A 17,594-nucleotide genomic window follows, 5' to 3' on the forward strand; every position below is an offset into this window, starting at 1 on the left:
ATTAAAATCGTATACGTATATATATAAAGATCTTTATTTTTCAACTCAATTTCTTCGTCCAAATGGGATGGTATATTCACTATACAAACATGATTGTGCAATTAAAGCGTTTCAAAATATTGCAACAGCAGAAGCGGAAATTTGGTTCGCAAATCTTACGAAAACCGTACACCCCTAGTCTGCATCGGTGTGCGTGAGCTCTTTTCTTTCTCTTTCGTTCTCCCGCATGAAAACAAACACATTCGACGTCTTTCTTCGCCGTTTTTCTGTCGCGTCTTTCTTTGCGTTCGTCGCGTTTGCAGTTTGCAGATTGAGTCAAAAAGTAGTGCAAGTCAGCAGGGAGTCGTCCGAATTCCCAACTTTTTCCCCCGTGCAGGAAGCTAGGAATTCCTTGTTTCACCGGTAAGTGTAATTCCTGCCGCGCCTGGAACACGAAGCCTTCGGGCGGACGGTAAATGTCGGGACCAAAAAGCTAACGCGGAACAGAAAAAGTGCCCAAAAGAAGGAGTGCCGTCATCTCGGAGTTGTGGAAAGAAAAAAAACGACACCAAGAAAAACGAAGGAGCAGGAAGCCAGAAAAGTGGTCTGCGGCGATAACCTGCCTTTACGAGAGGGCAACAAGCAAACAGAAGACGGATTACGACCTCCGGAGGAATAGCGCTGACTAGAAGAGGTAAGATGAGACGAAGCTTCCAGAGAATGCAATCGATTGTGCTTCGATCCGGATTGTTTCATCTAAATTTTTCTTTCTTCATCCATTTGGTTTGGGTTTTTGTGGCAAAGGGGAAGGCGGGGCTTGATTTATGAATTTTATGGGAAAAATGTTGATCTTGTGTAGAATTTCGTCGATAACAATGGATTGTTTCATAACCACCCAAACAGGGTTGTTACTCAAAGTTATTAAAATATGTTTACTGATCAATAGAAGTCTTGGTTCTTGAGGAATGTTGAACGAAAAAACTTTATTGTTTCGTGATAAACCATCCCATACATACACCGCCAGTTGTCACCAGCTAAAACACTTGGAACGTCATTCGTTTGTTCATAACTTTGAAGATTGATTCACATATAAGACAGAGGTTCTCAATTCGTCTTGACGTTGACTCTCTGAATTTAATTGAATTGGATGGAAATCTAGTGATCATGACAAAATAAATGATGCATCGCGGTTGTTCTTTATCGTGCGATCATAGCAACAACGATTAACCTTCTGTCGTTTAAGATATCACAACAAACTACGCTCCGCAATTAATGCATCGTTCTGCATGTGTGCTAGCGATTAAGTGTTCGCGAGTTATTGTTTTATCATTCTGAGGATTGCTCCATTTTTATCTGTTGATTTCCCTTCGGATATATTGTTTGAGAGTGCAAAATCATTCGGGCATGGTTTTAACGAAAAATAATAGCGTAAATGCGCCATGATTCAAGTTGATCGCTACTTGTTACAACATCCGATAAACTCTGTCCCACGACAAACATTGCATCGGATGCTCCTTATGTCGGTACAATGCGCGCGTGGTGAGGTTTTCAAATCATGCTGCTAAAAGAGCGACGGCCCTCTTAGACCGTTCGAATACCGTGTTGTTTGTCGCTAGAGACGATTTATTTCCATCCTTAACAGTTTTCAATCATTTTTTATGTTCTGAAAAAAATTGCGTAGTATGTTGACTCATAGGCAAAAAAGTTGTTTTGCCATACATTATTATTAACTTTAGATAGCTACACTGAGGCAAAAACACTTAAAAATAGAGGAATAATAAAAGGGGCCTTCCTTAGCCGAGTAGTTAGAGTCCGTGGCTACAAAGCAAGCATGGCTTTGTGTATGGGTTCGATTCCCGATCGGTCCAGGATCTTTTCGTAATGGGAATTTCCTTGACTTCTCTGGACATAGAGTATCGTCGTACATGCCACACTATACGAATGCGAAAATGGTAGCTTTGGCAAAGAAAGCTCTCAGTTAATAACTGTGGAAATGCTCATAAGAACACTAAGCTGAGAAGCAGGCTCTGTCCCAGTGAGGTTGTTAATGCGAAGAAGGAATAATTATGCTTTGGCACCACAATGATTATTGTTGAAACTTATAAGTTTGACTTCTGATATTGGTGGTAATTTTTATTACCAAATTTCAGAAGTCATTTTATGAATTTCTCAAACAAACTATAATACTTACTCTTCTTTATTTGGAATAAGTTATAATGGTGTGTCCAAAATTTCAGGCAAAACCAAAAACTGGCATGTTTCGCAAAATGTGATTAAATAATCGCTGAACTTGTACTTATGGAGCAGTTGCTTTAGTGATTGCTATGGAAATTATTTAAAAATGTGCTTCTTAAATAATTTACAGGTTTCACTTTTTAAACTTATGATTTTATATTTGAATGGTTAAGGCGAAGTAAGCCGTCATTGATATTTATACGCATTGTTGATGATTGTTGCTAAATCATGTCACAATGTCGAATTGATGGAAACCAAATGGTAGTGCAATGATGTAGCTGAAAAAGTATCAGCATACTTTCAGCATGTAAGTGCATATAGTGATACTTTTCCGTATCAATATCAACTATGAGGACTGAGTTTTATCACTTTGAAAGTGCAAGCTGAAATTTCAACATGGCTGCCAAAACGAATGACGGTCTACTTAGCCTTAACTGTTCAGTGAAACTATAATTTGACTGGTTCGTAAGTCAGGATTTATGGAAAACGCAAGTATTTTTAGATCAGTGTATATATCCGTCATTTCTCAATCGATTCTTTTAACTTTTGATGAACTACAAATTATCTCAAATTTTGATATCTGTTGAGAAAGTTTTGTAGAAACGTTTGATTAAAATGCTACAGACAGATAGGCTTAATTTTGAAAATAAAAATTCACCAAGACAAAAAATGATATAAGGTACCGTGGGGCAAGTGGGTAACGAAAATCGTATAGTTGGGATCAGTGAATCAAATTGTCATCAAAACAGACAAAAAAACAAACAACAAATCAAGCTCGCTCATAACCCTTTTGTCCCAACTGTTGCGGATAAGGATCCAATCTAAAGCATAATTGTCATGACAATCACAGAGCGCAACATTGTTGCAACCTTTTCATCTCGCGATAAATCAGTTATTATTAACACAAAACCAAATTTGTTTATGTATTCGGTTCGATAATGTGTCAATGTTTAACAACACGGAAAAAGTTCTCGAAAATTGCAATGCGAAGCCCAGAAAATCGCTGCGCAAGTGGTGATCGATCATTGTCATATTCCGTTCGAGTGATGATAAACTGATGTTGCGGAATGAAATTGTTGCAACAAGAATAGGAGATGATAAGGTCTTTGTTGCTGCATGTTAGGTGACAATTGATTCACTGGTTGGGATTCAATGAATCATGAAAACTCAAAACATAAATCAATGATTTCGTATATATTTTTTAGATTGGCACCGTAATTTCGTCGGAATTTTAGGGATTCCGGTGATTTTTTACCGAATACTGTAAAAATTTACCGTATTCCGTTAATTTATTTCACCGAATTGTTCTGCTGTTGAGATTTCACAGGAATCCGTAAAATAATTTGATTGTGTAAATTATTTGAAAAGCTTGATACCTTCCGATGATTGTGAGCTGCATTTTATGATAGTTGCTGTTTATCCATGTGAAGTATTGTGGTTTCTAGATATTGAAAATGTTTCATACTATTTTTGTTTGAATTTCATCAACATTTCCTTCCCCTATCCCAAGTTACGGTAAAGATGAGCGTGGCCGGGAATAGTGATATTCATGCTTTTAGTATTCTTGTTTATGATTTGAACTAGGCATACTCCCCTGCCTTGTTCTTAGAAGTAGTCAGGATGAGATTATTAAAAAGAAACATGAATGTTGCTAGTATCAAATCTACGAAGTATACCGTAACTACGCTAACGCTTAACTATTTTTGTTTGAATTTCATGGGCGCAAAACATTTAATTACAAACCTAAGAAACAATATTGAGAAAAAAATGTGAGTCAGTTACAGATAAGTAAATTTGATTGAGATCATCCTGCAAACAAAACCTTTGGAAATACTGCCTATCTTTCGATTTCTGATATTCTTTATAGAAAAAGTCTGGTTTTGAAAATAAGTGGGGTGTTAAGGGATTACCCCTTCTACTTTATCTAAGTTAATAAGGTTTATGCCGTTATATATTTCAATTTACCTTTGGCTTGTTCCGTGAAGTAGAATTGCAATAAAAAAGCAAAGAGGGTCTGTTTTGTGGCCCACTGAATATATATAAAAAATATTAATCTCGAAATATGTCGATACTTGTAGAAAAATCTAGATAAAATCATCTGAAAAAAATGCGTTCGATTACATTCATAAATGTTTGGCCCTGCCCTTGGTTATGTGATCTTGCCGCGATGGGAGGGCATAATCCATAAGCCCATACAATGGAAACCAAAGGCGTAACCTGTAGTGGTGGTATCACGTTTTGGCATTTTTGCTTAAAGCCGCGTCATAATTCATATGGCATAGACGCACTAATATCTCGGATGTGATCCAACGGACATTCTGCGTCATTGATAGAATTGATGCCCATTTCAAATAATTAATCTATTCGAACTGGACATTAATACTATTGGTGACGTTCAGTTTGCCTTTTGCTAACCAGAATGATCCGTAGCCACTCTTACTATTAGCTAGCTAGACACATCGTTATCATGTACCTACGACGTAGGGAATATTACCCTGAGGAAAATGACTAGTAGTTTCACTGAGTAGATATAAGTGGTGACAATCTTATTTTAATATGGTTTTTACATTGCCATAATAAGAAATACCTTTTGTAACAGCGGTATAAATAATCTAATTCCAGCATCATTTTCGCAAAATTTACAAGTAGAAAGTAGGCGTTGTGAAGCATTGCATTTGCTACCGAAAAGTAAATCTTGTAGGAGACTGTAATAGAAGCCTAAGGTAACTTTACTCTTCGACTTTAAAATTTTGAATAATTTTTTTTTCAGTGTAGAAAATGTGTTTTTATTTTTTCAATATTTTTCTCTAAAACGTCAGGAAATTGCACGACAGTCCCCCATACAACACTTTTTTGTAGGTCTTACCGTTTTCGAGTTATACGGGTTTCTAAAAAAAGTAAAACAAACTTTGACCCTTTCCAAATGTTAGTCTAGATCGATTTTGAAAAAACAAAATATGCAAAGTATCTTAGTTTTACATACTTTTGACATCCAGAAAGTTTCATTGAATTCTGAAGGGGTGCTGCCAATCGCGTGTCGAGTTGGCGTGAAATCCGTCCTAGGTAGCCTTTTGCTAATATTCTACCACTTTTCCGAAGACATTGGGGTGTTTCGACTACGCAAGTCAAAACATAGAAGTCTCCAAAAACACGCTAGAACTCCATCAACTATGCGAATCGGATCAGAATTTTCTCAAGGTTATTATTTGAAGTCTTCCGAAAAGCACAGTAGGAATCCTCTTTGCCAGACTAATGCATAAATTTACATCAATTATCCCACCATGAATCTAAAGAGGGTTTCAGAACACTCATTTAGATGTATCACGAAATCCTGCAATAATCTCTGATCAAGATATTGCTCGGTAATAACTAAGAATGTCAAAAACAGCCAAATATATTGCCTAGAATCTAATGGAAACTTATCAGAAATGCGCCTCAAACCTTTTCGGAGATTTATAAAACATCATACAAAAAAATGCCGGTAGCATTCCTCAAATCATGTTTTTAACAGAGAGCCTGCTAAGAATCTTTAAAGAATATCATGAAGAAGCATCCGTTAAGTTTCCATAAAGATCTCGTGAGAATTCACCAAGAATTTCGCCAGGAATTTAAAAGTCTTACAAAAAATCAATCAAAGTTTTTGGGAGAAATCCGCCAAAGATATCCCCATGAAAACCCACAGTTTTCTCTACGCGATTCTAAGAACAGGGTGTCTACTACCTGGAAAAACCTGGAATTATCAGGGAAATTTATTCAACCTGGAAAAACCTGGAATTCTCAGGGAATTTCGGCAATAATCAGGGAAATTATTTTGAACCAGTAATACAAGATAGAATATGTCATCTTTGTAACAGAAAATCTTTTCAATCATAAAAATTTTCGGCTGCGCCTTCACAAAATTTGTAAAAAAAATCGTATAGCATTGCAACACTATTACCTCCAGTAATTTTAACCAGTAAGACCACTTTGAAAAAAATGACTGCGATTGTCTCAAGGGGCCTTCCTTAGCCGAGTGGTTAGAGTCCGCGGCTACAAAGCAAAGCCATGCTGAAGGTGTCTGAGTTCGATTCCCGGTCGGTCCAGGATCTTTTCGTAATGGAAATTTCCATGAATTCTCTGGGCATATAGTATCATCACAGACAAACAGACGTAACACTGACGAAATTTCCATCGACCACTAATTTAACGATCATTTCAAATTCACTATGTTACAAATCTCACAACCAGAGGCACGCGCATCGTTTTTGTTCGCGTTTGACGTTTCACACTACCGCCATCTGCCGGTCTTGTTGCACGAAACACCTTTTCGTGCAACATGCTCACCAGATGATGATGGTGCAACTGGGCGATGGATTTTGAAGAAATTTGTTCTAAGTGTTACGTCTGTTTGTCTGTGGTATCATCGTAAGTGCCACACGAAGTACGAATGCGAAAATGGGAACTTTGGCAAGGAAAGCTCTCAGTTAAAAACTGTGGAAGTGCTCATAAGTACACTAAGCTGAGAAGCAGGCTCTGTCCCAGTGAGGACGTTAATGCAAAGAAGAAGAAGAATCCCAGGAGTTTCTCAACATATTTTTCCACTGATTCATTTTCCAGTTCCAGATTTTACCAGTTGTTACTTCTAGGAGATTTACCACATATCATAAACAAGTTCGTCCACAATGGTTTATTCCAGGTTCTTCCACAAAGGTTTATTCTTTATTTCTATATACAGTACTGACCCGATTTTGTCAGCCCCCGATTTTGTCTGCCCCCGATTTTGTCTACCCCCGATTTTGTCAGCTTTTTGACCCGATTTTGTCAGCCTATTTTAAATTTGTCAAAAAAAGTGTTATCGTCATGTTTTACCACGTTTACATTAAAATTGATGATGATGTTTGATGTCATGCACGCATGGGCGTAGCCAGGGGGGGCAATGGCAATGCCTCTTATTAAGTGTTAAAAATCGATATTACCAATATAAGGGAGGAGGAGCCCCTGATCAAAAAAAAACTGACTACTCCCATGTCCATGGCTCTCTTAAAAGTCCATGTAACCATGCAACACGTCAAAATTTGAAAAATAGGAACAAAATAATATGACCCGATTTTGTCAGGTTCCCTATTTTGTCAGCCTAAAATTCATCGAGGGGCTGACAAAATCGGGTCCTTACTGTATTTTCAAGAAACCCTACCATACGCCGATTTTTTTTTTCATTTTTTATAGGGATTCTATAAAAAAATCATTCACGATTACTTTACTATATGAAATTGCTCCGAAAATTTCTTCAGGCATCATTCAATGAAATCTTTTATGATTTTTTTCCTAAAAATTCTCAAAAAATCGACCTGGAATTTCTTATGAAGTTCCTCAGAATTTCTCCAGCATTTCATCAAAATATTATTGCTGTGGATTTCTCTAATAATTTTTCAAATAATATTTCCAAACTCCATGGACTCTTCAAAACATCATTCAAGGTTCCAAATCAGTTATTACTACAGCCATTTTTAAAGGTATTTTTCTAATTATCCGTACCTTAATTTTTCCAGGGAGTCTTTCCAAGTTTCTTCACAAAGTCTTGTAGGACAGGTATATTAGCATTTCATCAAGAAAATTCCAAGGAGAATTTAATCAAGGAGTTCTTTCAGAGATCCTCGTAGGAATTCATCAAGGCATACTTTGAACTCACAAAAATTTTCTTTACACGCGGATTTTTCTCAAAATTTCCTCCAAAAAAATCTGAAACAAATCCTTGACATTTCTCTGGAAGGGTGAATAGATTTTTTTAGATTTCTAAGGAAAATAACAAGAAATAAGAATTTCTGAATGAATTTTGAAGAAGCTCTAAACGAGATCGTTGGAGAAAATCCTAGGGAAATCAAAGGACATATTTCTCAAGAAGATGAGACTCCCCCTCATGTACGGTCTCTTTTTGGAACATGTTTTTCTTATTTCCAAGACAATCAAACGCTACGAGAACCGATTTCCCCAAGGTATCATCTTGGAAAAAAAAATTCAAAACGCCTTCTAAAGAAATTTTGTGGGTGTATCGCTGATTGATGTCCGTAATTCAGAATCCCATTTTAAGAGAGGTTTTTTCCCTTAAGTTTGAATAGAATATTTTCCCTGGGCTTGGGATTATATTTTCCAGGGAGCGATGAATTTTGATAATTGATCGCTGTTGTTAGTAGTTTTGATTAGATGTTGGGTAAATTTCAAAGCAATGGCAACCTTTTTATTACAAAATTTAGATTTTATCTTCTGACCTTAAGATTCTGATTAAACTACTGTACTATGCAGTTGGGCTGCACTAGGCTATCACTCTTCAAAATTACTTTCACTTCGGGAAAATATAATTTCAAGATGGCGAGAAGATTACGAACTGAGGGTGGGTTAGGAGCGCAATCAGACCCTTGAATGTGCAATGTGGGGTAGTAATTGGGAATGCCATTGAAGGTTTGTAATCTTCTACGAGGTTTTCGAAAACCAACAGGGCGCGTGCACCGGGTTGCGGATAGGAGCAAAGGGAGATCAATAGCATCTACCTAAAATAATAGAGCAAAAAGCCGTTCCATGATTAGGTAATGTTAAGCGATCTTCTATGGTGTTCTAGTACTATAAAATTCTTCACTCACTGGGAATTCTGACCTTGATAATATCAATAGTGATAAAAACATAAAATAATACCTAATACTTAATAAGTACAATGTAGCTTCAATGTACCATCAGTGCACCATTATCCGCTCATGCTCCAGTAGCCCGCTCACACTGAAAAAAGATAAGTTTGCACAAAGTAAATTTGAAAACTATAGCCGCTATACGGTTCAAATCGACAAATTGAATCATACTGTGGAAATTTTTTTGTGTATTTACTAAAATTACTGTACTTTTTAAGCTCGTGGGCGGGCTACTGGAGCGTGAGCGGGTACTGGTATGTTGACGGTAGTAATAAATGAAATAAAATCAATTTTCTATACTTGACAAGGTTTTGAAGACAATCAATGAGTGAAAGAACTACCTATTAGAAAAGCCACATCAGCTAAGTCTATACATATACAAATGTTGGTCATAGGGTCATGGCGAGCATTCGGTATGTATGTCTATGACTGATTCTTATCTAATAGGGGCACTAGAAGACCACGCGGACAATTTCGAAACAAATTATTTTTATACATCGGTCTTACGTTCCGAAAGGCTCAGCTATGCTGCAAAGTAATTTTATAAGCTATTACTGCTGTTTAAGGGGACACGGGAGACCGTGTTATTTTCCCTATCTTCCGTCTCACTCTAACAATAATCATCAAAACTTTGCGGAAGCAAATCTCGAGTTTTATTGAACCGATGAAGCTGAAAATTTATCGGGTTGTGCACTACATATATAGAATCATAGTGATACATTTTCGCATCGATATATGGAGTGGTTCTTGGGATTTGCTTCTTGAAATGGATAGGGTGATTATGATGACGTCCCGTGCGGCCTTAATTGTTTATAATTCTAACAAAACTACATAATTAACTCATTACTAATCACTGTTCCTATATTCTCTTTTTCTCTCCTTCTTATCTGTTGCATGATTATGAGAATCACTAATATAATGCATGAGCATGCACAATAAGAATAATTTCAGGATTGAAAGCAGTACATGGATACCTGGATAGAATAGCTTCGAAAAGGGCGCTCAAAATATAATATTTCTAGTCAGGGAAGTATTTCATCAAGGGTATGTAAAATTTTTTCATTATTAACACCTAGATCACACAAACAAATGAACTAATATCAAATATTTTTAAAATATTCTTATATAAATCAGCATCGTCAATAAGTGTAAAAACAGATAAAGTTTGTAAAGTTATCACCATCGATTAAATTGCGCTCTGTATAGTAATGTTCAATCAGTATCAAAATCTCCTAAAGCGTCTCATTGTGCCATCAGCAGCCCTTAGCATCACTCTCATATTGTTATTATTTTGTTGTTTATAAAATTTCTAGAAAGCGATCAGCATATTCTTTCTTACTTGTACAATGGCCGATCTATTCGGAATTTCAATAAGTCAAATCAAACTTCAAAACTCAAATTAAATTGCTTTCAGCACATTTACATTTTGCAGCATTAATCGCATTACTGTGTCAAGTCTTCTCCATTCCCTATACCCTACCCCAACCCTTCTTATCCTTTCCGATGGTGTTCAAGTGGTCCGCATAGACTATTACGGCCATTACCTATCCCTTACCCCGGCTTTGGACTGACTTGCGCTCTCATTGCCCCACCAAACGCTGCAAAATGAAAATGAAAAATGAAAGTTTGAATAGAATATTTTCTTCATATCTGATTTTGATGATGAAAGGCATTTTTTTTTAATTTTTAGTCGTGTAAAATGAACTATTCGTTAATCATTTTTGCATTTTGGAGAATATCTAGAACCTGGAATTGTTTTTATTTAAACTTGGAAATCTCAGGGAGTTTCATTTCTGTAAATGAGTAGACACCCTGAAGAAACATTCTAAAAAGATCTCTCTAAAAACTTATGGTTAGTCATGATGTGGAGTGCGAGACGAGGTGGATAGAACTCCTTTTTGCGATCCATCAAAATATTTCACGAAGATAGGGAACATTTTTTATGATCCCATGATTACTACCATCTGTGCTCAATATAAAAAAAATGTTTCGAAGATCTCTTTCATTCTGATAGCAATAAAATATAGATCTAGAAAAAAAAGTAAAAGTACACCAGAGCTCGAAGATTTATTATCACCAGAGATGATTTAGTACAAGCTCAAATGATTATAGGTATTAGCAGTATGTATCAGAATCGTCAAACATCCACTGAATCTGAAGGTGTTGCGATTTGTTGCGATACAGCGTGAAACGCATCCCAAACTTTCTATGCAACTGAAGTCGATATCTAAACCACAAAACTCAACATGAATTTTCAGATAGATGCCATTTGAACATTCTTGGTTTGTTTTAGTCTTCGGATAATTTTTACTAATTCGAATTAATTTTAAGATTCCATGGTGTTCGCCAAGCAGGAAAAGGCAGGACAAAACTAAAAATATGATAAATAAATCAGGACGCCTTAAAAGAATTTCAAAATCAGGACATGTTCTGCTAAATCTGGACGGATGGTATTCCTAGCTCTAAGAGTCATTGATAACGAAGTGTGTAGCAAGGTAGCCTGTAGCCAGAGTACAGAGAATTGTAGTAATGTAGAGAATTGAACCCGCCTTGGTGTGTAGCTTGATGTTTCAGAGCATATGAATCACTTCCAATGTATTTTCATAAATTATGCGTTGTCATAAATTATGCGAGATATACACATTTACGATGAAAGTTATCCATATAAAATCTTATTGTAAATCTTTATCTCTTTCAACGCCCCTGTGCGATAAGAATAATTTTGAAACTAAATTTTATATGAAGCAGATAAGAGCTAGAAACCGCTTGGGAACCTCTTGAACACTGTCATAAGACACTACACATAAGCAGCAAGCTCATATAAGCAAAAACTGAATGACTAATGTATATTTCTTTTGGTCTCCGTTTTGTCTTACAGTGAGCTGAGCAGTGAGCAGTAACTTTCCGGGACCGTTGTCAGAATCTCCTCTGGTGCTGGGCATCGTCGTTTTCGTCGTCGATTAACCTGCGAGCCCTTTAGCACTCTCTGCCTGCCCTTCCTGAGATAGTAGCAGCGAGTAGTTGCCGTAATAGAGCGCTAATCTAATCAGGAATGCGTACTGACGGTTCATCATAGCGCTACTAGCTGCTAGTGGCCCCAACAGTATTAAGCGGCCGGGATTCTCACCGAAATTAACGTGAATCAAGTGACACACAGAAGAAGTATTAATATCAGCATCAGCATCAGTAGAGCTTCGCTTCGACTTCGGTATGCTGTTATTTTGGTAGATAGGCGTTCCCGAGTACGTTATCAGTAACCAGAAAGACTCGGAACCGTGACGACGTCTGCTGCTCGGCGTATCGTCATGTGGCACCAGGATTGAAAAGAAAAAAGTTTCAATTATTACTCACCCGAAGAAGACGGGCGGATAATTATCGCGTTGCGTGCGTGTGTACTTTTAAAGAATCAATATTCGAACGAAATATGAGTGATTGTTCTCTGCCGAGACAGGTTGATCCGAATAATATACAGATCTATAGTTTGTAAGTGTAAAAAGTGCTCGAATCAAATCACGGTCGGAAGTCGTAGTAGTGAAATACGGTAACAGAGAAGACCAGGTGTGTAGCTTCTCCCAATCACATCCCACTAAGGAATCTACAGAGTACAATCATGATAAAACAATGCCAGCAGCGATGATCACCATTGTGCACTGTTTGGCCATAGGGATATTAATCTTTTGGTGCGGGAAATGGATCGTCCATCTGATGGCCATCACGTACGGGAAGCTGAAGCTGCACAAGAAGACCACCTCGGCGACACAGCCTCGTGAAACGCCTTATCCATCGGTGTCCATTCTGAAGCCCCTGATGGGCATGGATCCGAATTTGTCCAGCAATTTGGAGACATTCTTCCTCATGGACTACCCCACGTACGAGTTGCTATTCTGCGTTGAATCATCCGACGATCCCGCAATTGATGTGGTCAATCGACTGCGGGAAAAGTATCCCAATATCGAGACAACGCTCCTACTCGGGGGGTCCAACGTCGGAGTGAACCCAAAGGTGAACAACCTTTACCCGGGCTATTTGGTGGCCAAATACGAGCTGATAATGATTTCAGACGCCGGAATTCGCATGAAATCCGACACACTCACCGATATGGTGAATCACATGACCGATCGGGTCGGTTTGGTGCATCAGATGCCGTTCGTGTGTGACCGCGAGGGATTCGCGGCCGCCTTCGAGAAGATCTACTTCGGGACTGTCCAATCCAGGATTTACCTTTGTGCCGATCTGCTCGGCATCAACTGCCACACGGGCATGTCCTGTCTTATGCGGAAAGACGTCCTCGATGAGCTCGGAGGAATCCAATCGTTCGGGTGCTATCTCGCGGAGGACTTCTTCCTGGCCAAAGGCTTCCACGACGCCGGCTGGAAGCTTACCATCAGCAGTCAGCCTGCCTGGCAAAATTCCGGCATTTGTGATATTAGCAGCTTTCAGGCACGACTCACTCGATGGGCCAAACTACGTGTCGCCATGGTCCCTACGACCATCCTGTTGGAACCTCTGTCCGAGTGCATCATAGTCGGAATGTTTGCCTGCTGGGCAGCGAAGATACTATTCCGGTGGAATCCACTCGTGTTTTTCCTCATCCACACCCTGTTCTGGTTCCTGTCGGACTGGATCCTACTGTCAATCATCCAGAATGGTTCGTTACCATTCAACAAGTTCACCTTCTTCGTGGGGTGGGCCTTCCGGGAGCTTAGCGGGCCGTACCTGTTCTTCAACGCCCTCTGGAACCCGGCCATCAGATGGCGAACGAGGGTCTACAAGCTGGCATGGGGTGGAATTGCGTACGAGTTAACCTCCCAGATCAAGTCGTAGCTTTAACACCCTACGAACACAAACACACACTCATCTAACTATTTTTTTTTTTCGTTTTCGTGTTAATCAATGTATAAAGTTTAATTTATAAACCAAACCATACAACATAAGGATATACCTATTTTCGAGAAACTTTTACCATTTTCGTGGGAAGTTCGTTTTAGCGTTTAAGCAAAAAGGATTCCAAAAGCAGCAACGATCGAATCATGATGGTTTTTTTTTCTGTTAAATTTTCTTCTTTAGTTTGTTTTCATCTTTTGTGTAAATATTTAATACATCTTCAGAAAACAACAGTGTTATTTACTTACCTAAAAATGGGTCCACGATGTGTCTGGAAGCGTTATAAACACGTACCTACGGTTCTGAAGATATGGTATTATTGCATCTTCTCCGTGAATTTAGACATGTATCAATGAGAGTAATGGAAGTGATTTGAAGTTATAGAGCCATTTTCAACGGATATGTTTATGCCTGCGGAAAGATCCCGATCATTCACTTTTGAAATACATGTCATGTAACTATCAAATTCACATCCAACTTTTAAAAGATGTTATATCTTTCCTGTGAATTTGAAGAAATTAGTGGATTGAAATCGTTGATATTCGCGCAAGATTTATCCAAAAGCTCGGATTATAGTGTCCATTCCGGAACAAACAATCCCAGAATTTGAAATGTTTTGAAATTTTGCGCATCCCGTTCCGATTATCTCGGGATTTCAGAGATTATTTTAAAACTTAACATAAACCACAATGTTTCAATGTAATTCAATTCCAATTCAATCAACAACAATTTTTCCAAGACTCAAAATCAACTCGATGAAATAGAAAATGTCTCAAAGATTAGAGAATACCTAAATAGTTATTTTCAACTAAAGAGATCATTAAAACTGAAAACTACCTAACTGTATTAGTCTAGATCAGTGATGCTCAGGCTCATTTTTCAATCGCGTGTATTTCTGGCCGAAGACAGTTATCCGAATGTATCAGTATCATGGTATTTAAGGATAGTATAGGTAGTATGTACGAAGTTTGTCATATTCAGAAGATCCAGATGGCCACCACGGGTTTAGATGATTCATTTTGATAACTTTTCGAGTTTTAACTTTGAATTTTCAATTTGACCATCTTAATCTCACAACTCAAATGTTTATCAAACTGACTTAAAGAGAACTTGAAAACATTTGAAACTCAATTGTGTAAAACATTGTATAGGGAGTCGATCTTATTCTTGGAGCTTTTGACTCACCTCACACAGTTCATATTGACTCGACTAACTAAGTCGACTTAGTCGAGTCTAGTACACGACACTGAAGACGGCCTTACAGTTGAGGTCGAAATACGCGTATCTGTCAAAGGATACAAACTCTAGTGGAATTAAATGGTATAGTGCTAAATTTTTTCATCTACTTAAATGATGTATAGTCTTGGAATTCTCTCAAAAATTAAAATATCCCTTAAGGTGAAGATGAATCGAAGCCAAACCTCAAATTTTCAAAAGCACAAATCTGGAGAACCGAACACCAGTTTGAGCTGAAAACTTAATCGATTAGTCACCACCAGCTAGTGACCGATCGATAAAGTTTTCAGCTCAAATGGATGTTTGGTTCTCCAGATTTGTGCTTTTGAAAATCTGAGGTTTGGCTTCGATTCATATTCATCTTAAAAATGGTCATAAATTTTCAAATCATCATAACTTCTGTTTTTCTCGAAGAAACATTTGCAAATTCACAAAAAGGATGCTCGGATACCGTATTGTTCGAATAGTGAGTGCAGAACTGAGGGCCATTTTACGTTAATAACGGTTTCAGATACACCGTGAACCCATTTTCGCTAAAATTAAAAAAATAGGAACAGTTGCAGCCTGTTAAATCAAAGACGATGGGAAGAGTTTCGAATTAGCGTCTAATAAAACAAATGTCCATCCCACTTTAAAAGCGACAATTTGAATCAACGTGTAAACCATTACACCGTTGCCCATTGAAGAAGCCTTGAAACTATTTAAAACTCCCGAAACAGAGTGCGTAACCTTTGGTCGCTTCCCGTACGAATCGTTGTTGAGTATTAAATCAAATAGACGATCGACGCAATCCTCGTAGGCCGATTACTCATCTAGGCGTTTTACTACATATTTCAGCTGAGCCAAGCGGGTTTGCGGTTTCTTATCAGTAGGTACAGCGCAGTCAGGCCACATGGACAGAGTATAGGGCTCGCTTTAAAACGAACACGATAAGAATCTTCGTTTGTTTAGCAGATACCTGCATACGGGTAGGTAAACACAAGATATCGGACAGATATTACCTGTAGGGCACAAAGCATCCACTTGCTAAAATTCCTCAGACAACGTGCCCTACAATCAATGCCAGTGTTGAAACACACGTCCCACGGTAAAATCAAATCTACTACAGAACATACCAAAGTTATCTTAAGCCTCCGCGGTGTTATCATTTTTTTGTCACCTGGATTAATCCTTTAAACCAATTACGATAAAAAAAAATCGTTCCTAGAAAGTTCGAAACTCATGCTCGTGATTTCAAACGGCGATCCAATGTTCCCACAAATATTCGAGTGTGATTTCTATTAACCGTCGCCGGGGCTTTCGAAGTGCTATTCCATAACACTAAAATTCCAACATTGAACTCTGATCTCAAAACTTCTCGGCATGATGATAAGTGGTTTAATATTAGAAATCATCGCAATGCGAACGATGTACCGAAATGCTTTCGGCAATCTTGTCTTAGGTCGTACATATAGTGAACCGAAATTGAAAACACTTTCGATCATTCACTGATAAAGCTATCGTTGCTGGCGGTTAAAATCGAGCAGTACTGTATCCTTTCAGTAACAAAATTCACGTTAAAATGGAATAGGCGTGTGAAAAATTCTTAATCATTATCGTTTTAACCGAGCAACCTTCGCACATTTAGCCAGCCAAATTAGCTACGCCCAAATGGATGTTTGAACATTGAAGTAAACAATTAGGTATCCATTAAGAACACACCTATTTTAAAAATAAAGTTAGATAAGCAGCTAATGATTAACACCTCAAAGTTGTTCTTAGCATTACTTTAGTTGCTTCGCCCGAAAGTTTGTTTGTGAATGAGTAACATATATGTACCCTTTTTGCAAACATGCTACTAGATAAAAGATGTATTTATTATTTTTTCTTAATTTCATAGTCAATCGTTTTCCGGTAATATAAAATATACCCCGCTTTCCCGTGTGTGGTAAATCGTACTCTCCCACAACTAGAAGCTCAGATTCAAAACGAATCCCGATGGTTTGCATGACGTGCCATTTGAAGCCTGGGTGCACGGTAATACATAAAGCACAGACAAACAGAGTCCCAAAGTCCCGAATTTTTGCTTCGGGTCAAAAATTTCAAATTTTAGCGTTACGTAATAAGTCAATCATGAAATTGAGATGAAGATAATTGCTTCTGCTCAGGATTCAAGGCTGGTAGGGAGTCATTTATTTTAAGCCAGTCACTTCAAAGTCTCTTTTTTGAAGCCATTTCAACTAAAGTCACTTTTGACGTTAACTACGTCTTACGGCAATATACTGGGTGTCAATTGAAAATCTAAAATGTTGCGACCGTCACGAAACTATGTAAGATTTTGAATGGTAATAACTCAGCCAATTATCGGTAGATTTTCAATATTTTCCCACCAATCGGTCGGAAATTTATACAACATTTTACTCAAATGGCGAAAACTTTTGATTTTTGACGATAGACCGTCAAAAATTGGGAAAATGTCGACCCCTTTCTTACGCAACCAAACTCGTTCATATTGTCTTCCACGATTCCTTTGGGTTGGCTAATGCACTATGAAAGCAGACCAATTTCTGCTTCTTCGCGCATTTTTCTTTTGACGTTAACTACGTCTTACGACACCCGACACCC

General features: G+C 37.9%; 1 protein-coding gene across 1 annotated transcript; it reads left to right on the top strand.

The window, feature by feature from the left end:
• Positions 1-271: 271 nt before the first annotated feature.
• On the top strand, positions 272-14,860 carry LOC5565442 (ceramide glucosyltransferase). The gene is made up of 2 exons (XM_021854821.1): positions 272-673; positions 11,749-14,860. Exon 2 carries the CDS (start codon positions 12,492-12,494, stop codon positions 13,692-13,694), a length of 1,203 nt encoding a protein of 400 aa, XP_021710513.1. The 5' UTR covers positions 272-673; positions 11,749-12,491; the 3' UTR covers positions 13,695-14,860.
• Positions 14,861-17,594: the final 2,734 nt, after the last annotated feature.

The sequence above is a fragment of the Aedes aegypti genome, chromosome 3 (genome assembly GCF_002204515.2).
Source record: "Aedes aegypti strain LVP_AGWG chromosome 3, AaegL5.0 Primary Assembly, whole genome shotgun sequence".
NCBI lineage: Eukaryota > Metazoa > Arthropoda > Insecta > Diptera > Culicidae > Aedes > Aedes aegypti.

Coding starts and splice junctions, on each gene's coding strand:
- LOC5565442 (XM_021854821.1), top strand. CDS start 12,492: ATGCCAGCAGCGATGATCACCATTGTGCACTGTTTGGCCATAGGGATA.